The 24,877-nt window shown below is 45.7% G+C and overlaps 1 protein-coding gene across 1 annotated transcript in view; it reads right to left on the bottom strand.

The window, feature by feature from the left end:
• Window positions 1-24,877, bottom strand: part of BRINP2 (BMP/retinoic acid inducible neural specific 2) — an 86,774-nt gene that overhangs the window by 20,388 nt on the left and 41,509 nt on the right. The window contains exons 2-3 of the mRNA XM_083621596.1: window positions 21,604-21,944; window positions 3,265-3,455 (exon numbers count right to left, since the gene is read on the bottom strand). Coding sequence (XP_083477722.1) covers window positions 3,265-3,455; window positions 21,604-21,869 — 457 coding nt within the window. The 5' untranslated portion in view covers window positions 21,870-21,944. The remainder of the gene's footprint in view (window positions 1-3,264; window positions 3,456-21,603; window positions 21,945-24,877) is intronic.

Raw genomic sequence — 24,877 nt, 5'->3', positions numbered from 1 at the left:
CTGAGGATATCCTCCTGCCTCTGGGCAATTTCTACACACACACACACACACAATCAGATCCATTTATAACTTGAACATGCTAATTCTATATATGGGTGTCAACAGCAGTTCCACAGTGGACTTTTAATAGACCTACAGAAGATCAAAACACAGAAAACACACGTTCAGACTAAGGAGGGGAGAGGAAAAAGCAGCCTTGGCAAGTGAGGAGGTATTATTTAAGCCAATTGGTCACTTGCACAGCAAAATGTCACTAATTGTCTTTAGCTGTCTGGCAAGCTTGTTTTGTTGCTATTAGTAGACATGACTTATGGATTTCTAAAAATCCATACCGCTACTTTAAGCCCTGCCTTGAACTACGGCTTTAATCAATAATAACAAAGTCTTCACGCCAATTTGTATTAGTGTGAGAACTTTGTTGCCAGATTATGGGGAAAGGGCGATTCAGCGGACCCCAACGCCCCACGTGAGGTTCCCAAAGTTGCTTGGTGTGACAAGAGGTGTGGGGAGACATGGGAAGACTGAGAAGGGGTGTGGAGGGCTTCAGCAAAGAGAGACAGCCCACCATAACACCACGAAGACCCAGGATGGTACAGCTCAGCCATGGAGCTCCCTCACCTTTGGCAATGTGCCTTCTCTCAGCCGACCCCATCACAGGGCTGTTATGGGAAAGATGAGAGGGCTGTACAAAAACAGAACAGACTAAGCAACTCCTGTGACTGCCCATTGCGGCTTTTCTCATGGTACATAAACATTTCTTCTGCTTTGGACCACAGTCTTGTGGTTGGTCTGATGGAGAGTTAGTGGTGGGAAGACCTGGTCCTTGGGCTTGTGGAATCTGTGCTGTCCCACAGAGCCAAGGGGGCCTCTTTGTAATCTGCCGGTGCTGGTGCACACAATGCACTGGGGATCAAGCTTACCAGACAAAGTGCCTCTCACCCCACCAAGATCGTCGGATGAGGCCAACCTGGCAATGCTGTGACCTGCAGAGGTTCGCTGCAGTGCTTCTCAAAGGATGTGGCAGGAAGATTCAAGAACGATCCAATATTATAGTTCACGAAGGATTCATGTTGTTATGTAGCTGCATTATTTTATACTTTCCGAATGCCCCGTGATGATATTTTAAGTAGTTGTGTTTTACTGCTAGGAGTTGTTTCTTTTTGTTTTCAGATGTATTTTTTTATCAATTAAAAATTTGGTGTGCTGTGAGCCGATTTTTATTCCAAAAGTGTGGCTCAGAGAACTTTTTTTGAGAACCACTGCCTTCCTGTGGAACTGCCTGTGCTCCAAATGCAATTTCAGTACTTGAAGAAAACACATTTGTGGAGGCCTTTCCTGACCATGTAGTACCAGTTGGATTTTATTTCCTTTTAGTTTCCTACCATTGACTTAATTTGAGTTTTATTATTATTTTTGGTTTTTTTTTTTTTTTTTGGTACACCACTTGACTATTATGCATGAAAAATGGTATATAGATTTTAATAAGCAAAACAAAATATGACCAGCGGTAGCAAGTGCAGGATGGGGCGGGGCATCCACTAAAGCCAGGATGGCAGTGATACATGCCCGCCTCTGTGACTAACAAGTCATGGAGTGGCTCTCGAGTGTGAGGAGCCTAAGTTTTCCCCATGCCAGGCCAGTTTTATCCACCTTTGCACTTTTCCATTCAACATGGTCTCCCCACTGAGTTCCCATAAATATATGTGCATAGAAATCAGCAGTATTCAGAAGCTGGGTTGAAGTGTAGGGCTCTTGACAGGTCGGAGCCAAACAATACAAACTGAAAGCTTTTGCAGATGACTTAGTATTGACATTACAGGAGCCAGAATCTAGTACTAAAAGAGTATTAGAATTGATTCAAGAATTTGGTCATGTGGCAGGATTTAAGTTGAACAAGTTAAAAACTAAAGTTCTTGAGAAAAACTTAACACCGTTTGAGAAAGAGAGGTTTCAGAAGGAGACAGGCTTAACATTGGTTAAGAAAGTAAAATACCTGGGGGTTAATATGACTGCTAAGAACTTAAATCTATTTAAAGACAACTATGAGAAATGTTGGTCAGAAGTGAAAAAGGACTTAGAAATATGGTCAAATGTATGGTCAGCCTACCTGCTGCCCTAGAGATATTTTAGACTTCACCTTCCCTAAGCTTCGGTCTAGGCTGGCTTTGGTAGTTGTGGTCCAAAACATAAGGAGGGCACAACTTTGCAAAAGGGCCATCTTGACCTTTGTGTAAACAACTCTGGAGTCAATGTTTGTTTCTGTCAGGCCCCCCAATCTTTATGCTCCTTCTGCTCCTGGTGCTTTGAAATGTGTGGCTGCTTCTCCATGGCAGTTCTGCCTTGAGCTGAAAATATGTGTGTGGCCATAATGCTTGGGCTGGGAAGAGGAATTTGAACAATTTTAACCCTGTTGTATGAGCAGCACTATTGGTTGCTGAGCTGTGGTGCCAGCATAGAGGCCTCCCATGAGGTTCAGCTGGATCTTTCTTTTTCTTATTCCTCTTGTTGATGAAACTGTGAAGAGTTGCCTGCGACATACTCATGGCACTGCTGCCTGTGGGCTGTGTGTCAGTCTGCTGAGATGTGGCACCATGATGACCAGGGGGGCGGGTGATGTGGTATGACTGTAACTGTTGTCAGGGGAAGTTTTGCCGTCGCAAAACTATTGTTCAAGAGAGTTGTGGGCATCACCACCAGGCATACTGCTTGCAGTTTGATGGTTGCCATTGTATGGCCAACTGTGCACTGGGTGCCAGCCTAGGCTCTGGCACCGCAAGGACATTTTGTACAATGGATACAATGGAATTGAACTGCCTGACTGCAATCCTTTGCACACTTTCTTGGGAGTAACCAACCCTCCTCCCCACTGTATAATGGGACCCGCTTCTGAGTAAAGATACAGTGCATGGGACTGTAAGGCTGCACATCTATGGATAGTTAATTGGAAGTAAGCCCCACTGAACTCAATGCAACTTAATTCTGAGTACACATGATGAGGAGCTTTTGTTCCCACGTTGACAATCTGCAATCTCACAACTGATACACACCTTGAACTCCTTGAAGAGGAAGAGTGGGACATAAATTAAACAAATGAATAAATTAATAAAACTGTTACAGTAGTACAGAGATATTGGTGTGCCTGGAACACATTTTTTTAATACAAAAACACAACACTTAATTCAGGTACTCGGCCGATGTGGCTGAAGACTATAGTTTTTTTTAATTTAAGAGAGAAAACACATGGGAAGAAAGAGGACCATTCACCTCCAAGTGTGGCAGAGAGCAGGAAATGGGTCCCGTATTTTTTAATCAGGTTCTCGGTGATCTGCTGGAGGCTGGGCCGACGCCCCAGAAGGCGAATGTTGCGGATGAATTCTGGAGCCAGGGGCAGAGGCAAGCTGAAGAAATCTTTCCTTTCCAATGCCAAATTATTCACCTTCCAGCGAGCAAATTCTCTGGAGGAGAAAGCCAAGAAAACAGTAATGGCAAAGTAAGCACGATTATAACTGTATCCAGGATCCAGGCCTGGTTTTTCTGAATATAAAAAAGGAGCACATTTCCAGCACCTAGGAATAAGGGGATAAAGGACCCTCTGAAGATAACTCAAATACAGACTGTCTGTCGTGAGTTAAGTATACACATGGGGAGGGGGGGTCGACAGGGGCGAGCACACTAGTTCCACTTCCATTACTACTCCAGCCATCCTCACAAGTTGGAGGGTGACGTCCCAAAGTGGGGAGCCTCCTATGCATGTGGGGGCTCCTTGACACAATTCGGAACCCTGATTTTCCAGGCTTCTAAAACACACAAGGCGCCTCCGGGAGTAAAAGAACCCAGAAGCTGCAGCCACTGATCCTTGCTTCCCCAGTGGCAACAGTGGTAGGGTTGCAGGAGAAGTGAGAAGGGGTGGTGATATCTTCTAGAGTCTCACAAGATCTCACCAGGAGCCACTGCTTCTCCTCACTTCTCCGGTGGCAGGGGGGGCGCTGCCCCTTGGGATTCCATCCCCCCCCCCACCAAGATGGTTGCCTTAGTCCACCTCAGGCCAGTCCTGCTCCAAGTGAGGCTGGGAGAGGGATGGGGACCAAGTTGCACACTAGTCTCTACGGTCCACCTCTTCCTTCACCGACTTCCCTAACACAAAGACAGAAAGCCTGAAGAAGGCTGATGCACTAGAGAATTCTGCACGATATTCTGAGTGTTCTGGGTTTCTGTATGAATCCAATCTTAAGCACAGGCCTTGCAGTGTGAAGATTGTAGGCTTAATTTAAAATGTTCCAGAGGGGGAAGTGAGCCCTGCTAAAGACATTGAAAAGCTGTTCTGAATCAAATGAATCGTACTGAGCTAGGTGAACCAATGATCTTGCTCAGTATAAGGCAGCTTCTTAGGCTATACTCCTCACCACACCCTTATATGTATCATGCTTCCAAGATAGGATCCAACTCACACAAACATGTAATACCAATTCACACACTTTACTTACCTGGCAGTACAGACATCGCCGAAAAACAACGATAAACAACAGCAACTGAAAATATTACATGCAAAGTGTTCTGAAAACCAGGTGTTTACGGAAAACAGCCTGAAAAAAATGCAATTAAGACTATAGACCTAAGTATACTTACTAGGGATTAAGTCCCATTGAGCTCAATTAGACTTTTCTGCATTAACATAGAGCTACACTCTAAATTATTTTCTATTTTCCTTTCCTTTCCTCCCCCCCCCCTTCCCTCGAAATTCCTCATCTGATCCTCCTGAGCAGAAACCTCCAAATTCACTTGGACATTTAAATTTTGCAGCTATTATCATTTTCCCCACTGCGTGGAGAGTTGCTTCACCAGCCCAAACAGGACATGCAACGCTGGTCAGAGGCAGAAGGTAACATTCACAATAACAGTTCGACTGAGAACCTGCAATTGTGTTTTTGGTGGGCTTCAGGTAAAGATGTATGGAACACCACTACCAATAAATTTCCTTAGTCTTACTGAAACATTCTTATTGCTTCCCTAGGAATTCCTTGGATGTTTTGCCTAAGCAGGAACCTCCAAATTCACATCAATATTTTTGTTTCAGACAAATATGATGGCAACTCTGTTGAAGACTTCATTTTCGTGCCTAGTACCTTGACAGTAACACTGATTGCTACAACCAGAAATGAGTGATGCCAACAGCTTGTTGAAACACATAGTGGCACTAGGCCAAGAGTGCTGGAGGAATTTGGTTCACATCAGTTTGATCCTATTCCTTCAAGGAATATTTCTGATCCATACTCCATCTGTATGAACCAGCTTTCCAGATGGATAGGACATTAGAGAGATTTATACAAGGCAGTCTATACACCACAGTAAATACTGGCAATCTGTAGATCTGATAAAGTGCCCCAAATTATAAAAGGGGGTAAAGGGCATATATTTGCACGGCTACTCTTTTCCTTCCCCCAAGGCAGGATAAAATAGGCTAGCAAGCAAAACCACTTAAGAGTAACAACAAGATGACTACACATCTGCTTCGTCCTATGTTACGGTTGTCAAGCTAAACCACGAAGACATTGGCTTGCCTTTTAAAGGGTTTGATGCAGTTCTTCCTCAACTACAGAGGTGATGCTCTGGATACTGCTTTGCTTCCATCACTCCCGGCTGGCATGGCCAATGGGCAGGGATTGTGGGAAACATAGCTGAACAACATCTAGAGGGGCAAAGTTTCCCCATCCCTGCTCTCTTGGGTTCTTACAGGAAGAAAACAATGACTAGAGACCATGGGATTTGCTATTTCCGCTGCCTATTGATTCAACTCAGGAGACAATGGAAACTGCAAATTCCATGCTGCCTGGTGGGAAATTAGGCTCTTGAGCAAGCTCAGGAATATAATTTACAGTGAAGGAGAAACCGAAAGGCTTCCTGCATTTTAGTGATACCTCTCTGCTGCTAGTTACTCCTACCCCATCTGAAAGGAACCGTTTTTGTCTTGGAGAGGGGGATGGGGAAACTGGCAGGGGAAGAATGTGTAGTCCTCTATTTGACAGGTTCATAATTGTGTCTACTTCTGCCATTATCAGTACAGTTCCATTTGAGTCTAGTCATTGCATGAAACCAGACTATGTGAAGTTCCATCACTACCACCCCCTTGCCAAGTCCCAAGAAGCCAACCTGACAAAATCTCCTCTCCTTTAAAAGCTCAGCGGCCCTGCTGCCCTTTTTGCACATTGACACCTTAAGGGACACGGGTGGTGCTGTGGGTTAAACCACAGAGCCTAGGACTTGCCGATCAGAAGGTCAGCGGTTTGAATCCCCCCGACGGGGTGAGCTCCTGTTGCTCGGTCCCTGCTCCTGCCAACCTAGCAGTTCAAAAGCACGAAGTGCAAGTAGATAAATAGGTACCGCTCCGGCGGGAAGGTAAACGGCATTTCCGTGTGCTGCTCTGGTTCGCCAGAAGCGGCTTAGTCCTGCTGCCCACATGACCCCCTCAGCCAATAAAGCGAGATGAGCACCGCAACCCCAGAGTCGGTCACAACTGGACCTAATGGTCAGGGGTCCCTTTACCTTTACCTTACCACTGTGACTGGAGTTGTATCTTCCTTCACACTAGACCTTGGCTTATAAAGAAAGGCCCCTCCTTTATGAAACAGCTTTTACACTGAGAGCCATTTCGGAGTTTAGTTTTTAAGTCTTTCTGTGTGCAAAATATAGGCTTTACTCCAGATGATTCACTTTAAATTCTGATTATTTACTTCAGTTTGACCTTGGGGCAATCTCGCTCTCTCTCAGTCTGACCTGTCTCACAAGATTGCACTGAGATTGGGGAGGCAGAGGTGTACCTTGTGTATGGCACCTTGAGGGGAAAACGGTGAGGCAAAAATGTAATTAACAAAAGCAGTACCTGTTTTGGGCCACCTATCAGGCCATTCTTTGTATTGAGATCTCGGCCAAAGATAAACGTGTTGACACTCAGCAATTTTATACATATCAGTTTAACATCTGCTGCCTGTGGAACAAGTCATGAGCTACGTGCCAACCAGACCTCCACTTAAGAGGCCTCACATATTCTTCACACTATGATGGCTGGCATGGAGATGATTTCGGCAGCCTGCTGTGTCCCCTAACAATGCGGCTGTAAACAATGATCGGCCAATTTCATTCTAATCTTGACAATTTCACTGTAATTAAAACCAGGCTGTGGCTTGCAAACACTTTAATTAAGTCTGATTGGGAAAGATGGAGGAGAAGCAAGGGAGTATAGCGCATGGCTGGCAAAGCCAGCAATAACACAGAGTTCTAAAACTTCTGAGCATGCCACCCACGCAGCTGCCAAACTAAGTTTTAAACCAGGCTAAATGTGGAGTGGAGCAGAGTTTAGGCTCAAATGACAGTTGCGAGATTGTAAACCCTAAGCCAGTTTCTCCAAACTCCTGGTGGTTGAGGAACATGTTTTACTTAATTGTAACTGAATGCACAATTCACTCTTCAACCTGGAAAACTTATTTCTAAAATGTTAAGAATAAAAATTGAATCCCACCAATTTTGGTTTCTGTTCAAGTCACTGAGATTCGTCCTGGGCACAAACTTGTGCAGATTGCAGTTCTTCTGCATCGCTGCATCTCCAGTGTGCTCACACACAATACAGAAGGTGGGTTTATTTATTCTTCATACAACATAGCTTGATAATTACTACCACATGGCAGTGGCAGCAACAAAAAGAGCATCTCTCTTAACCAATACAATCTATTCGGTGAATCTCGCAGCAGAGCTCTTTTTAAGTCTTAAACTGGCTGGTGCAGACCAGGGTTGCATCACTGACAAAGGACCAGTCAATATCCTGCTATGAAAAGTCTCTGCCATTTTGAACCCATGCCAGTACAGTGGGTTTATCTATTTGCTCATTTTCACGAAAAATCCTTCAGGGCAACTTATATATATATATATTTTAAGTGCATTAGAATAAAACCCTCAAAATCCTATTAAAATCCTTTTAAATATAGGTTGGGAAATAGTAGAGAGATCTGATGGATTTATTATTATTATTATTATTATTATTATTATTATTATTATGCTGTTACCCATCCTGTGAGATTGAATATATAAATAAATAAATAAATAAATAAATAAATAAATAAATAAATAAATAATAAACACACCTATTTATGTATGTTATACTGAATGTACAAAGTTTAGTGGTTAATGGCATTCACATGTGAATGCTAACCAGCTGCAAATTACCATAATCTGTTTGCCCCCACTTTTGGATACACAATAAAACACTGACAATGACGTTTAGATGGCTCTCAACATTCACTGATTTAAATGTTATGTTTCCATTCCTCTTTTGAGTGCTTTGCATGATAACCAATAAGAGACACACAGGAGGAGGCTGGGGAGGCGATTGGGAATGGAAAGTTTACCAATGGTGGGCTGGTGCTCAGAGACATTATGGCTGGGTACACAGTATCATTTACTTTGGCTCCAGTGTGCTCCCACTCCTGCTGTTTGGAGCCATTTACACATTGTGTTAGCCACAATACATATCTATCTTGCAAAACATATGCAGGTCCTGCTTTCCCAACAATTGTTAGATGGAATTTCAGTTATCCAAACATTAGGAACTTCACTATACATACTTCAGATTCAGATATCCAAACAGCAGGACCTCAAACCAAGTAAGCAGCTTAAACAATCCTAAGTTTTTGTGTGGTAGGAGGGAGGGGGAGAGATCAGACAAATAAGACAGCATTTTTCCTTCCTTGTTTGTTTTTTGCAAGGTTTCAGAATGTTTTATTGGGTTTTCTCATCCTCTTGGGGTCAAAATTTTGTGGTCAGGAACGCATTAGAAATTTCCCCATAGGAATAAATGGAAATCATAGACTTGCTATGTGAATCCTCGGCTAACAAACTATTTCCTGAGAATGACTTGTGTTCGTCTTCCAAATAAATAATAATAATAATAATAATAATAATAATAATAATAATAATAATATATTTATATCCCGCCCTCCCCGGCCAAACCGGGCTCAGGGCGGCTAACATCAAAGTATATAATACATTAAAGCATAAAATCCAGCAACCCCACAATTTATAACTATAAGGGTTGGGAACATTAAGTACTCACCAGGCTCAGTTTTTTGTATGAGCCACTGAGAAGAGTTAGAGAGGCCGCTTATATGCAAGGTCTTGTAAAAAGAGGGGGGTCAGACTGGACCCTGACCAAAGGCCTGGCAGAACAGCTCCGTCTTGCAGGCCCTACTCTATTTTGAACTTAAAAATGGAAAGTGTAATACTAGTGGTCAACAAACGAGGTTTAAAGACTCACTCTTTAAGGGGGGAGTCCAATTGGAGAACAGCCTTTACCAAAGGTGCCATGGACTTTGAAGACGCTCAAACTCAGGACGAAAGGAAAAAATGTACTAAGAGGAAGGCCCGCTTGGCAAACCCTCGCTGTGATCAACTCCTGCCTGGAAACCTATGTCCTCACTGTGGAAGGACGTGTGGATCCAGAATTGGCCTCCACAGTCACTTACAGACTAACTGTTAAGACCGTGTTCATGGAAGACAATCTTATCTGGCCACGAGTGATTGCCAAAGAAGCAGCAGCAGCTTGTCTAACAAACTATTTCCTGAGAATGCTCTGTGTTCGGATAGAGAGACCTGCATGTACTGCTGTTTAATGCATTTGCCTGAAACCAGCTTCCATCCCATTGAAAACATGAGCCACATTCACTTCACAGTGAAACTGAGGTGTGTGTGTTTCAGACAGTCATTGTGCATGTGCAGGTGGCAGGTTCAAGAGCAGGAGCTGGTTCCAGATGTAGGGAAAGCAAACAGGTAATGTGCATAGTGTGGAGATATCCCCACCCCCTTTTTGATGTGTACAACATGCAAATGTGACTGCTGGCATATACATAACCTATAATCCCAGATACCATGGGAGGGGGCTGGTACCTTCCTGCCCCGCCCTTGAGCCAGGGATGGAAAAAGATTCTGGGCTAGGCAAGGCCTCAGATGGATCCAACAGGACTCTTGGGTGTTAATACGTCAGTTCTGACATCACCATAGAAAGTTGCCAAAGCTGTGCCCAACCCTAGTGTAACGCCTTTGTTCTCAACTCCTGGAAACACTCACTGCTGAACAAGCCACTAGGAAAACTGTGGGGGGGAAGAGAGAGAAATGAGACAATCAAAAAGTAGCAGTGTTGGTCTGAGTTAAGTATTGCATTGCCCTGTTAAAAGGCTGTGGCAAAGGTTAAGAAAGGGAGGAATCTGCAGTGGCTAAGGCTGGCCTAAGTTTACCTGCGCTTCTGTCTCGCTGAAACAAACAAAAACCCCAGACTCACAAAGGGTTAGCAGCCTGCCTGCTGCAGAGGAACAGAAAGATTAAGGCCGCTCTAGTCCCACAGGGTTGACTCCTCCTGCCCCATTTCTGTCACCAGAAACCTCTCAAGAGAGCCTGTGGGTGTCCCACAGCAGAAAGGGTGTGTGTGTGTGAAGGTAGAGAAGGTGCGGGGAGAACCCAACTCTCTCAAGGCCAGGGCTTAAGAGAACAGACCTAGCTCAGGCACTGGCGCCAGTGATGCTGTTGTTGTTGTCAGACGCACTGCCTTTCAGCATCTCTTCCCTCCCTGTGTGCATTCATTTCCCCAAGCCACATCCTGGCTATTAGGGTTTCCGTAAGCTGGGGAGGGGCCAAGCACACCATTCCTTCAGGAATAATCAGGTGGGCTTTGGTGATGCTCATTAAAGTGAGGAATTGACAGGGCTGATTAGAACGAGGCAGCTTGTGAGCAAGAACCGTGAAAAACTGCCAGGCTCAGAACTCCGCAGAAACTCGTCCATCATGACTTGCGATGCCCCCGTGCCTCTACCTTCCCACTGGCTAGAAATCTGCAAATGATGCCAAATCACATCAACCTACACAAACAAGCGCAGCAGAGCGGGGGAGGCTGGAAGCAAAACTTGAGCAGGGCAAATAAAGTGCCCTTTAGGGAAGTTGACAAATACAAAAAAAAACCCCATGATTGAGTGTGGCTGAATCAATGGCCTCCTCATTAGCTCATGTGGGTTGCCCAGTAAGTGTACGGCCAAGAACACAGTAACCCAGACCCAAGAGGGGCCTAAAACAAAATGTTGCAGCGTGTCTTCTCCCCTAAAAAGAGTGCTCTAAGAAGGGAGGGTTTCAGCCATTCCCTGGAAGCAGAGTATTCCAATTCCCTCTCTTTATCTCTCTCACACACATACACATTCTGTTTTTTCTTTTCTAGCTATCACTCAATATTCTGTAGCTTTTAAGCAAGCTCAGTCCTTATTAGCCAGGGTTTTTTGGGGGGTGGGGGAGGCTGCCTTCTGGATAGTTTTTTTGGGGGGGGATTCGTTTTGCACTGCAAACATTGCTGCTCCCCCAGTCATGCTGATTCTTGCCTCTAGTTGTAACTTCCCCAAGTTCACCACCACATGGAGAGAAAGGAACATAAAAGCACCAGCAGATGCAGCTGATACATGTAGCATCACCAAAGTTATTTACTCCTTCCAGGCACAGACCATCCCAAAGGAGGCCTTATATGACTGAATATTCCATGGAATGGTTGAATGTCAGGACACTCTGTTGCTAGGTCTATGACGTCCAACTTGCAGGTGGTGATGTTCTGCACGGGGTGGGGTGGGGAGACCTTTGTGTCCATGGAGTAGGGTTACCAGACATCCCCATTTCTCGGGGACAGTTCCCGGATTTGCGAATAAGTCCCCGGACAAATTCCATCCCTGGAATGTCCCCGGATTTCATCTAATGTCCCCGGGAAACGCAGAAGCAATCTCAGCAGCCCGGAGCACTTGGCTCTGGCTGGCTTCAGGAGCCGCTCAGAAGTCCCCATACGATGGTGGTGCAGGGGCTCAAAGATGCAGCTTCCAGGATGCCTTCACCTTCCCTCACCCCAGCAACTAACCTGTGAAGGGAGACTTCACGCTGCCTATCGGAGCAGCCTCCCAGCTCCTACTTGCGTGCAAGCAGGAGGGGGCAGGGATCTCTCAGTTAGGCAACAGGAAGCCTTCCTTCCCAGCTGAGGGATCCCCGCCCCCTCCTGCTTGCACACAGGTAGGAATGGGATTGGGGCTGCTCCGATGGGAAGGGAGGCATTGCGCTGCCTGAGAGATCTCTGCCCCCTTCTACTTGCACGCAAGTAGGAATTGGGGTGGGGCTGCTCCGAAAGGCTGTGTGAAGCCTCCCTTCCCAGCTGAGGGATCCCTGCCCCCTCCTGCTTGCACACAAGTAGGAATGGGATTGGAGCTGCTCTGATGGGAAGGGAGGCATCGCGCTGCCCAAGTCTCACCAGTGCCGCTGCTCTTGGCCCTCCTTCTCCGCCTTCCATACCTGACCCACTGCACACCACTTCCCCACCACCACCACCAAAGAACCAACAACATGAGCCCAGGCTCATGAAGAAAGGAGATAGAAACCTTGGAGGAAGGGGAAACGTGGTGGTTGAGGTCAAGGCGGCAGCCGCCCCTCTGCCACCGCCATCGCTGCAGCATCAATGAACATGTTTGCATTGATTGATTGATTGATTGTGTCCCCATATTCACTGGAAAAAAATCTGGTAACCTTACCATGGAGGCTCCTCCCGTTTTTAGGACTCTGAACAATTTGGAAGGTGACAGAACCTTAAACCAAGGGGTGGCATGCCCATCCCTGCTGCTGCTTTCACACTCATTTTCTTTATTATTCTTACAACTTTTGCTACTTTATTTACACATCACCTTATATCTGAAGGGCTCAAGGAGACTTACATATAGCAAACAAATATTAAAAACAAATATTAAAAACGTAACTGCTGGAGAGGGCTTTAGTCTACGAATTATGCGAATCCACCAACCCCAGATGTCAAATCTTTATTGCTTAGCCAAAGGCCACCATCAGTCATATAACAATGCAATGGAAAAGGCGGGACACGCCTCAAAATAGGATTAAAACATATGAATAGCACAACCCACTGAGATATCCAATATATATCCAATATATTTTACATGATGATAGCTTTAACTTTCATTATGAAAGCAACAGGTTCTTGCCAGTTTGTAATTAGCCCAACACTTTAACAACAGAATTGACAAGTCCTCCTACTACAGAAATTCTTCATCTGCCCTTCATTATTCTAAATCATGCAGGCAGTCAATCACGTGGCATTCTACCCATTCTTTTTTAATAAGCAAAACTACAACTAGAAAACTAGCTAGGTCATATACAATCCTCCTACAGGTCTGGTGGTTAATAATAATAATAATACCCCGCCCATCTGGCTCGATTTCCCCAGCCACTCTGGGCAGCTTACAGCATATTTTGAAACATAATAAAACACCAGACATTAAAAACTTCCCAATACAGGGCTGCCTTCAGATGTCTTCTAAAAGTCAGATAGTTGTTTATTTCCTTGGCATCTGAAGGGAGGGTGTTCCACAGGGTGGGTACCACTACCGAGAAGGCCCTCTGCCTGGTTCCCTGTAATTTCACTTCTCGCAGTGAGGGAACCAGTGGAAGACCCTCGGAGGAGGACCTCAGTGTCTGGGCTGAGTGATTGGGGTGGAGACACTCCTTCAGGCATACTGGGTCGAGGCCATTTAGAGCTCTCAAGTTCGGCACCAACACTTTGAATTGTGCTCGGAAATGCACTGGGAGCCAATGAAGATCCTTTAGAACTGGTGTTATATGGTCCTGGTGGCCACTCCCCGGCACCAGTCTAGCTGCCACATTCTGGATTAGTTGTGGTTTCCGAGTCACTTTCAAAGGTAGCCTCACGTAGAGTGCTTGAAATTATCGTTCCACAGATGTGCCGAAAAAGATAAGAGATAGGTCAAAGCCAATCGCCCTACCACACCCTTTCAACTAAAATCAGTAGCATCCGGTAAGGTTGGCCAGAGCCATGATACCACCCTCCCAACACTGGAGACATTTCACCTTATCTAGATAGGGCTGGAGTGGAGCAGAGCAGAGCAGATGGCACGAGGTTGGCTCTGTAGCTCTGCCCCACCACACCAGGCATCACTCACTAAAATGATCTGGACAGAGAATCAATGATTCTGCCATTTTACACGCTGTCCAGGGACTTCTAGTTCTTCTGAGTGCTGGTGCAATTATTTTTATTATTACCATCAGTGCAGAGAAAAATAGAGTGGTGTGGCACACCAAGCCCCAACCACCATCTCAGGACCATTCAGTAAGCTTCCCCTCAATGAGGTAATGCACTGAGACAATCCCCGGCTACTGCTGCTGCTTGCCTTGGATGCCAGAAAACGGCAGGTTCCCTTCTCTCTTCGGCTTGTGGGGATTGATCTTGGCACTTGCTTCGCCCCAGAGGAGAGCAGGGAGCTTCTGGGGCAAGTCCCCAACCACCACCTGTCTTGGCAGCTGGCTCGCTCCTAGCTGCAAGACAGGCACAGAACAAGGAACCGATTCCATGCCTCACCTGGTTAACAGGGCAAAGCCGCTTGGCTCAGACTTAGATGTTTACAGAAATACAAAAATATCAGGTTCCTCCTGATTAATAATGCTTGAGAGCTGATGTAGGGTACTAGCTGAGCAACAATAGCAATGAATCTGAATGCTCGTGGTTTCCATCTTGCCTTGCCAGGAACTCACAAGGTTCCTTAGGCAAGCCACCCTCTCAGCTTATCCAACTGCAGTATGGGGTTCATAATATGATTCTACGCAGGTGGCGCTGTGGTCTAAAGCACTGAGCCCCTTGTGCTTGCCGATCAGAAGGTTGGCGGTTCAAATTCCCGTGACGGAGTGAGCTCCCGTTGCTCGGTCCCTGCTCTTGCCAACCTAGCAATTCGAAAGCATGTCGAAGTGCAAGTAGATAAAGAGGTACCACTCCGGCAGGAAGGTAAACGGCATTTCCGTCACTGCTCTGGTTTCGCCAGAAGCGGCTTAGTCATGCTGGCCACATGACCCGGAAGCTGTCTGTGGACAAACGCCGGCTCCCTCGGCCTATAGAGCGAGATGAGCGCACAACCCCAGAGCCGTTCGTAACTGGATTTAGCGGTCAGGGGTACCTTTACCTTTACCTTACAAGGCTATTGTAGGGATTACAACAAGATATGTGAAATGCTTTGTGCACTCAAAGGTGAAATATAAAGACTGTTATTATTAAGAAGACAGGCTTATGCTTGTCTTTGCCTTACTGCTGTGGCTAATGCCCTCCACTGACTTCTTTATTTCCATTTAACTTTTAACTCCTGTCCCAAGAAAACTGTCCTGTAACTAAAGCTAGAATGAAAACCAATATTTCTCCAAATCTGAAGCTTCCCATACATGAAATTGCAGTATTTAGAAACAGGGTATTTTTAAAGCACCAAACTGGGCTCTTGCCGCAAGGCACTGACAGCCTCACAGTCTGCTGTGAGGATGAAACATAGATACAGGGCAATTTGCCTTGAGCTTTTGACATAACATGGAAAGACATTTATAGAGAACAAAGCAAGTGCAATTTGAAAAGGTTGAGTGTTAAACATTTTTGAATCCTGATCAACAGTAATTACCAAACCTGAATTATCCTTTTCTTGTTTGTCCAAACCCAGTCTTACGGTTTCTGTCCCCGAGACAAACAACGAGAAATATACCAAGAATTAATCTTAGTTATAGCTTGTGATTTTTCTGAAGTGCTATACATTCTAGGTCAGGCTTCATCAAACTCGGCCCTCCAGATGTTTTGAGACTCCAGTTCCCATCATCCCTAACCAATGGTCCTGCTAGCTAGGGATCATGGGAGTTGTAGGCCAAAAACATCTGGAGGGCCGAGTTTGAGGAAGCCTGTTCTAGGTGGTGGGGCCTCTGGAGACCATCAGTTGGTACAGATTTCAGCTGCTGGTTGGTGCTGAGCTACTGGAATATATTACACCTAAAATGGTACCAACTGCATTGGCTGCCATTGCCATTGCTGGTTATAACCTTTAAAGCCCTGAATGGTAGGAGACTAGCCACCTGACCCAAACCCACCAACTCACCAACCCACCATGAGTCTGTTCCTTGAGTTTGGCATTGGAGGGCTCGTTTATGTGCCCACTGGTAAAGACAATCCGGTTGATGTGTACTCATAATATAGTCTTCTCAGCAGTGGCTCCACAGTTTTGGAAGTAGTTCCTTCTGAGATTTGGCAGGCCTCATCCCTGCCAATGTTTAAGAGGACCTTGGGACTCCCCTCCCCTTTGATGGCTTTTAGGGGTTAATGTATATCGGAGTTTTAATACTGAAGTAGTTATGGAATGTCTATTTCATTATAAATGTTAATCCTGCTGTGATTTTAAATAGTGTTGCGAGTTTGTAGCTAAATAAATAAATACCCTGGAATTATCTTCCCATGGAAGCAAATTCAAAATGGAAGCTTCTGATCTGGGAAAACCATCTAAACTGGAACAGCTTCAGTGCCTCCCAGTTTCATCCACAGCCCTGTCTCCTTTCCCTAAACAGAACGGTGCCAGCACAAAAATAATAATCACAGTTGCCATTTCCTCCAAATACCCAAAGCAGTATCTTAACTGCACAATTAATTTATCTCCCTGTAAATCTTTATTTTATTAGCAGTCCTGGCTTCCTTACAGAAAGAAGTTCTACAAGAGATGAAAAATTAACCATTGAGATCTTTTCTCTTGGAGTATCAAGAGATGCACTATATTGGGAGGTGGTATTGTATCAATTGTGTGGTTATCATCTAGTGGAGGAACAAGGAATCTTTTTGAACAGGTCAACTCGAAGGAAGTCTGAGCCTCTGTAGGATGATGGCAGACTGAGCTTTTGTGGATGATTTAGTGTGCTTCCAAGAGAAATGAATTCCTATTTAAGATCTTCTAGTCACATCAGCCACAGTTAACCTCTGGACAATTTTTTTGGCTTAGGCCAGGCATGTCCAAATCCTAAAAAAAGAAAAGCTCAACAACTTTGGTTGGCCCTCACACATGTTCACTTCATCAAATCTGGCCCTCTTTGAGAAAAGTTTGGGCACCCCTGGCTTAGGCACTTCAATTCAGAGACCATTCCAAAAATCCTATTTTGAATCGTGGCTATCCTAATATCACATCAGCCAAATTTGAAGTTTCTTCTTCAGAAAGTTCTGAATGTTCTGAATAGAAACACTTGCACTTTGCCTTTCGGTTACGCAAATAAATGTTTGCAATGCCGCAAACATTGGCATTTGCAACAAGACGTACCAAGCTGTGAAAGGAAACCTATAACTGCCGGGCAAAGGACAAGGGACACTCAAGGCTGGTCGATTCATGCTGGCAAACATATTCAACCCTCATTTCAACTGTTTACCCAGTTTGGAGCTCCAGTCCATCACTGCGGACATTATATGTTCTGCAAATACACCAACAGGGTGCATTCCTTCAACAACCCAGGTGCCCACCAGTGTGTATCATTTTTAAAAATTTGGAGCCACACTTGAGTAGCTTATGCTATCAAGGGAAAACCCTAGGGATCTGGCCCACCAAACCACTGTTTCAGTGGCCCAACAGCCCCTGGTAGAATCAGGCAGAATCAGGCCCAAGACATTTTGACACCTGAGGTGGACCACAAAATGGTGTACCCCCCCCCCCGAAGAAGCTACTACTGTATTTAATAAGTTAATGTGCGTTGTTAAATTTATTTATTTATTCAGCAATAATTATATACCACTTAATTAAAAACAACAACCCTCTAACAAAAAATAACCCCCAAAAAACCTCCCAATGAAATAAAACTTTATAAACAAGGCGACATAATCAAATTATCAAAATATAGATAAAACCAAGACTTTTACAAATGAATATAGATAATAAAATTACATATCGGGGTAGGCTTGCCTAAATTTTTTTTTAAGCAGGCGTAGAAAACAGGGTAATGACGTCACTTGCTTAATAAATGACTCAGTGGCGAAGAGGGACCAACCAGCACTAATAACGATATAATACCAGCAATATTCTCAAAAGTCAGAGTTAGGTTTATATAGGGCTAATTTTGATACGGTAAATCTCATGTGCATAGGGACGTGGGTGGCGCTGTGGGTTAAACCACATAGCCTAGGACTTGCTGATCAGAAGGTCAGTGGTTCAAATCCCCGTGATGGGGTGAGCTCCCGTTGCTCGGTCCCTGCTCCTGCCAACCTAGCAGTTCGAAAGCACGTCAAAGTGCAAGTAGATAAATAGGTACCGCTCTGGTGGGAAGGTAAATGGTGTTTCCATGCGCTGCTCTGGTTAGCCAGAAGCGGCTTAGTCATGCTGGCCACATGACCCGGAAGCTGTACGCCGGCTCCCTCGGCCAATAAAGCGAGATGAGCGCCACAACCCCAGAGTCATCCATGACTGGACCTAATGGTCAGGGGTCCCTTTACCTTTTTAAATCTCATGTGCAGCCAGGCCAACTGATTTGCTGCTATCTTGCGCCTCTGTTATATTTGGTCCAGCCAGTCTCTCTCCTCCTGCAGTTCAGGCTGTGAATGCCTGTTCAATACTGCTTTGTAAGAACCTTAAATCAGTTTGTTCAAATGGAAGTGTCCACAAAAGATCCTTATTTTATGTTTTATTTATCATTACATTTCTATTACTGCTGTTACTAATAGTACTTTGGCGCAAGCTTTTCCATTGTCGTTGTATTTTAGGGTCCTGATGGAAGTAGCTTGCACCGAAAACAGCCACCACAATTAAGAGCACAGAGAGGTGACAGGCACGAGAATAAAAGTGAATTTTTAAATCCCTCCTTGGAGGGAGCGCAGCTGACAGCTCCCCTGTCACCAACGGAATTGTCAATCTAAAATGATTGCTTTTCCAATCTAATTTTGATGCCTGGATAGTTCCGTTGCAGCTTGCCAAAATGAGAAAGTCAAGTGAGTAAGCAAGCAAACTACCACAACCCATTGTTGTTGTTGTTTTATTAAAGCAAACAAAAACAAACCAACTGAACCACTGATCCTGCCTCGTACAACCGGCTTTGCTCATTTTCTCCGAGAACAGCCACTGAAATATTTATGACAATCTTTCCTAGTGACATCGCCATGAAGTCTATTCAAGCCAATCCCCGATATGTTGACAATCAAGCTGTAGCCCAGCAGCTCTTTATGCCAGTTCTGAGTCTGATAAACAGCATTCCAAATGGGGACATTTCATGGGTTACACTTTAAGCCTCCCCCAACCCATGCATTGTGTTTTGTTTTCTTCTCACAGGGCTTCAAAGATCACCCCTCCTTTCCCCAGTGGCAGTGGTTCTTATACTGTCAGATGAACCTCCCTAGTGGGATATCGTCTCTAGAGCAGGGGTATGGACCCCTTTCCCGAGGGCCACAGTGCCTTCTGGGCAGCTTTCCAAGGGCCACATGCTGTCAGGGACAAAAGCAGGCAGGGCAATGGATGTAAACTTGACCACTGTACAGTCTCACACCCCTCTCCATCCTCCCTCCAGGCAAGCAAGGGGCATAATCAGAGTTCACATAATGACCAGGCTAAGGCATTCAGAGTGCAAAACTGGAAGAATGAGGGTGTGTAGCCTGGGGAGATTTATTCAGGCCAGATTCAGATGCCTGAAGGGTCAGATTTAGCCCCCCAGGCCTGAATTCCCCCAACCATGCTGTAGAGCAGACTTTCTCAAACTTGGTTCCTCCGATGTTGCTGAACTACAACTCCCATCATCCCTAGATAGCAGGGAAGGGGAAAGCTGCTGTAGAATATTGTGTGCACACAATACTCCAGGGACGGATAAGATCCTGAAGCTGGTAGTACGTTCCTTTCCCACCAACAAAGACAATAAGGGGATCCATACAGATACAGAATGGATTTATAGAAGTGACAACATCTCCATTGCCCCATTATCTGAGGGAAAAGCTACAGCTTTGTTAAGGTGGTTCCCTATGTATAGTTTTAAGACAGCCCAACAAGATTGCATTCCGTTCCTCTCCTAAGGCTAGTGTTGAGCTGAGTATCCCAATTCCACAACAGCAGGCGTATGAGCATTGGAGGCAACTATCTTTGCAAGCTCATCTATAGAGAATCTGGTGCTGAGACAGGGTGTGAGTAGAGCAAGTTTAGAAGGGGACCCTGAGCTCAAAAGGTTTGAGAAACACCTCCTCTATATAGGTTCATGGCCAAAAGTCAGAAGCAAAATGTAAACCCGGCCCAGATTTAAGGAAGTGCCCGTTTATCAATATGAACGAAAAGCATCTGAAACCCTACTGAGATGGAACAATTAAAAGGTTAACTTCTGTTGGTCTTCAGTTCTGTGGCTGAGTTGCCATAATGGTTCGGTTTGGTCTGAGCCAACCTTTTTCCTGGATCCAAAGAAAGGGATCCAAAGAAAGGCTGCTGCTGCCTAGCAACATAATATCATGCTATCCAGGACAGGTTTTGCCTCTGGGCAATTGCTGCTGACTTCTCCCTTCCAGCAAAAATCTCCACTAAACCGCAGCGTAGCTAGGAATGGATAGATTTGCCCATTGTACACATTTTGTCCAATGCACACATTTTTTAAAACATTTTTTTCCTACTATAATGCATTTTTGTATGTTTTCCCCTACCATGCACTATTGTAAGTACTCTTCCCAAATATGTACAGGGTTGGAGAACCTCATCACACAATTCAGAGAAGTGTGGCTTTTCAAGGATTGCTGCATTTCAATTTGTGATTGGTTTGGGACATGCAAGTTAAGCAGATTTGCATTAAAATATGAACATATTTCTCCATCATCCCTAAATGTAGTGAAGTAACCAACCCATAGATGTGAGGACAGGGTGAGGACATAAGCCTAGATGATGGGAAAGGAGTAGAAGTTGAGAACTTTATTGTCCCTCTGTTATAGTTCACAAGGGGGACTAGCATCTGATCTCCATCAGGGCCAGCTTCACACATTTTGGTACCTGGCAGAATATCCAAAGGGCACACTTCCCTCCCACAAAGTAGCACAGGGCAAAATCTCCTCCTTCAGCTCCTCTTAACTTAAGTGAACCAGATGCCTCCTTCAAGTCCTGCCTGCATCAATGGTATGTTCTGTGGTGACCCAAGGCAGTGTCTTCTTCTTCTGTCACTGTGTCCCAATTGTGAACTCCCTTCAGATTGTTCCCCTCATTACCAGCTTTTCATTGCCCCCCTCCAAAAAAACCCTTTTACCTTGATTTGTTAGGAGTTTGTTTAGGGGCAAGCTGAGATTGTGTTTGTTTAATCTAAAAGTGATGAAATATTGTACTGGTTTGCTGTCTGCTGCCCTGAAATCCTCTTGGGATGAAGCATAGTCTAGAAATAATGGGACTCAATCCATTTCTATATACCGTAGATTCTGGCGTATTAGGCGACTGGGCATATTAGACGACCCCCCAAACTAGCAGCTGCAATTTGGGGGTTCATCTTATAAGCCCAGTCGCCTAATACGCTGGGCAGTTCCGCGCCGGGAGAAAGTCGCCCAGCGCGGAGCGGAGCCCACCACCCCTGCTGCTGCTCTGCTCCGTGCTGCCCATACCCGGCATATAAGACGACCCCTGGCTTTTTAACCCCTTTTCCGGGGTTAAAAAGTCGTCTTATACGCCGGAATCTACGGTAACCCCTTTCAGTCCATAAGGTGAGATATGCTGGTGATGGAACTGATGGAAAAAATCCCGGCCCGTCTCTTTGGCTTACCTGTAGATCCTGTACCTGGTGGCGAAACCCTGCCGAAAACGCTCCATGAAGTCAACATACTCTGGGGCTCGGTGAAATGGTCCTCGATCAGTGAGCAGCCAGTCCAGTGGTACTTGGCTGGAGGAGGCTGTGGAGGCATGCTGTTCGTGTGGTGTGGCAACAGCTGCAGCCAGCCCCCAGCACCCCAGAGTCAGGACCAATACTGAGGACACCCATGGGACCATCAGCCAGAGCCCGTTAAACTGAGCGCTGCGCTGCCACCTCATGCTTCTCCTGCTCGGTTGGCTTCTTCATTCTCTCACCACTCCTTCCCTCTCGGCGCTCCTTCAGGATTTCCTGCACTGAGAAGGCACAAGGAAAAGAAAATGGGTCATGACTTATCCAAACAAGGTGCTGAGCAATGCCTAGGGCACGGCTGCACAACCTCAGGACCCACTAAGCTGAACGCTTGTAGCTTGTCTTTCGGAAGGGTCAATCCCCTTTTTATTAAACAGAGTAAACAACACGGGGTCCAACCAGTACATTGAACTCTGCCGCCTGAGGAGGGCAGATGGGAGCCAACCTTCACACCCATTCAAAAGCGGGACTGGCACATGCCCACTGCTGAAACAGCCATCCAGGGGCAACGAGTGGCAGCACTGCTGGGTCAGATCCATGAGGGGCCTTTGAAGTTCCTGGGGGCACCAGGCTTGATTGACTAAAGCACACAGATCCAAGTGGAGTGCTTACTTGCCCTCGTGGTCTCCATGCTGCAAGTGCTTTGTACGTTTGTTGTTCATCCGGGGCCATCTGGGGTAAAAAGATAGGGTAGAAGCAAAGTGCCAGTGCTCCTATGCTTTTTCCCCTAAGGGGGTTCAGGTGCTACAGCTGAGAGAGAGCTGCAGTGAATGTATGAAGTTGTCTTATACTGAGCCAGCCCCCTGGTCCATCTAGCCTCACCTGTTCCAACTTTCTCCAAGACAATGGGACCTTTGAGTCCTGTATGGCCAGCCCCTCCAAGAGACTGCAGGTCTCCAAGGATTTCAGCAAGAGTCGTCCCAGCCTGGTGCCTGAGATTCTTTAACTGGAATTACCAGAGAATGAGCCCAGGAGCTTCCACATGCAAACCAAGTTCTCTGCTACTCATCTGCATCATCTCCATATAAATATAAATATCCCAGGCTAGACACCTGAGGCAATGCTCACTCAGGTCATAGCAAGCACTTAGCACTTGCACAGCGTAGCTCGAAGCATTGTTACACTTCCCATACATTTAACTCAGTCATCTGTATAATTTAGGCTGACAACTGACCAGGTGTGCGGCCTGGCCTGGCCTCTTGCCTTTTAAGAAATGGCAAGTGCCGTTTTTCAAAGCATGGGAGATGGCTTTTAGGACTTTCAAGATGTTCCCTCCTCTGAATGCCATCATACCAGCTGTTCCTAAAGGCACAGCTATAGCAGCTTCTTCAAACAGCTCACAACTCTAGTGGTTGTTTGAAAATTAGCAGCCCTGCTTCTAATAGGCCTATAGCACAAGCCAGGGGTCGGCAACCTAAGGCCCATGGGCCACAAGCGGCCCATAGGGGTCGTTTAACTGGCCCATGGACCCCCGCTGCCTGCTTGGGGACCCCTGCCGCCTGCTCAGTCTGCTCCCATGTGCCATGCTAAACCGGCGTGGAGCAGAGCGGGGACTGCCTTCCGCAACGCTGGCTGGCTTCCCACTGGCTGCAAGAAGCTCCTGCAGCCAATGGGAAGCTGTGCACGCCTCCTCCGCGCTGGAAATAGTGTTTGCGCATGCGTGCGCACGCACTCCGGCCCACCGCGGTGTCTGCAGGACCGTGAACCGGCCCAAGCCACAATAACTTTGCCAACCCCTGGGATAAGCCTATATTATAACTCAGGACGGACCCATTGACACTCAACGGCATGACTAGCTTGGGTCCATTAATTCTGTTGGGTCTACCCTGAGTATGATTTGGTCGGTGCCAATCCATTGTAGGTATGTGGGCTGAGATGCCCCCAGCCACCTGGTGGCCTCAAGCCTTGCTTATCCTGACACAGCAACAGAACCACTGCATTTCCCAAACAACCCCCAAATTTATCCAGCATTTATCCGTCACAAGCGGCCTTCTCTTCCTCTTCTGGGGCAGAGTCCTCTCTACCTGCCAGCCACCTGTCACTTAGTTATGCCCCACTTGTTCTGCAAGAGGGCACCTGCCATGCCCCCCACCTCCCTTAGCCCCAGCCTTTTAAAAAATAAAATACTGTCAACCCCAATTCTGCGCATCACGCGCCCTGCAAAAGCGAAGGGCTTATTTCTTTTGTTCTAAGGCCTCAGTTGCTGAGGAAATGAAATGTTGATTGACAGCAACGGGAATAATTTGTCAGGATCACAGCGCCAGTTGCCAAACCAGCTAGACAAATAAAATAAATAAATCCCAGACAGACAAAGCAAACAAACACAATATAAACAAACAGCTGAAAGAGCATCTCTCTCTCCCAGTCTGGGGCAGCATTTCCCTGCCCCCTGCAGAATTCAACTTCTATTTCAGAACTAAAATAGATGTGTAGATTATTTCAAGGAGGCTGGTGTGATAGCAACTTTGCTTCACGTATAAATCTCATCCCGGTTGTAGATGAGAAGCATTTTGAAAATCTGCTCACAGGAGTCTTTAGTTCCGAGTCTGTGTGTGATTCTGTTCTTTTCTCAAAGTACAAACGTTTTGTTTTCCCACCCACTCCAGAAAAAACAAGAGCAAGAATAGAACGAATTCTGGGACCTTTACCACCATCACTGCTACTATTCATTTATTTATATGCACCATCAATATGCAGAGTGCATAGGCAGAGTAAGATTGGGGGTAGGGATAGTCTCTTGCTTTAGCAGCTTAAAATCTGAATGGAACTCTCTACTCAGGTGACAGGCTAGCAATCTCAAGATGTACTCCACCCCTGATGCCCTTCAAAAAAAGGGCTATAACTTTGTCACATCTGTTGTTTCTTTGCTTGCAAGAAGACCTGCACCAGCAGCTGGTACTTCCAGGAGCCTTGGGAAGAGACTTGCCATCATCACCCTCCCCGACATTTGCCATTTGCTGCTGTCAGTCTCCTCAGGAGTAGGGATTTGGGAGCCAGCTGTATGTCATCATCGAGCCCTCCCCTCTGAACTGCATTTAAGCCAGACTCCTTAGAGTGTAGCAAGGCCAGTACCACAAACTTTATTGTTGGTTAACACCTGTTTTGCTTTATATTCTTAAGCCTACATTTATTCATTTGGGGAGGGGGCAATATTGAA

Source organism: Podarcis filfolensis (genome assembly GCF_964270895.1).
Source record: "Podarcis filfolensis genome assembly, chromosome: 6".
Lineage (NCBI taxonomy): Eukaryota > Metazoa > Chordata > Lepidosauria > Squamata > Lacertidae > Podarcis > Podarcis filfolensis.
This window is presented reverse-complemented; position numbering and strand designations above follow the sequence as displayed.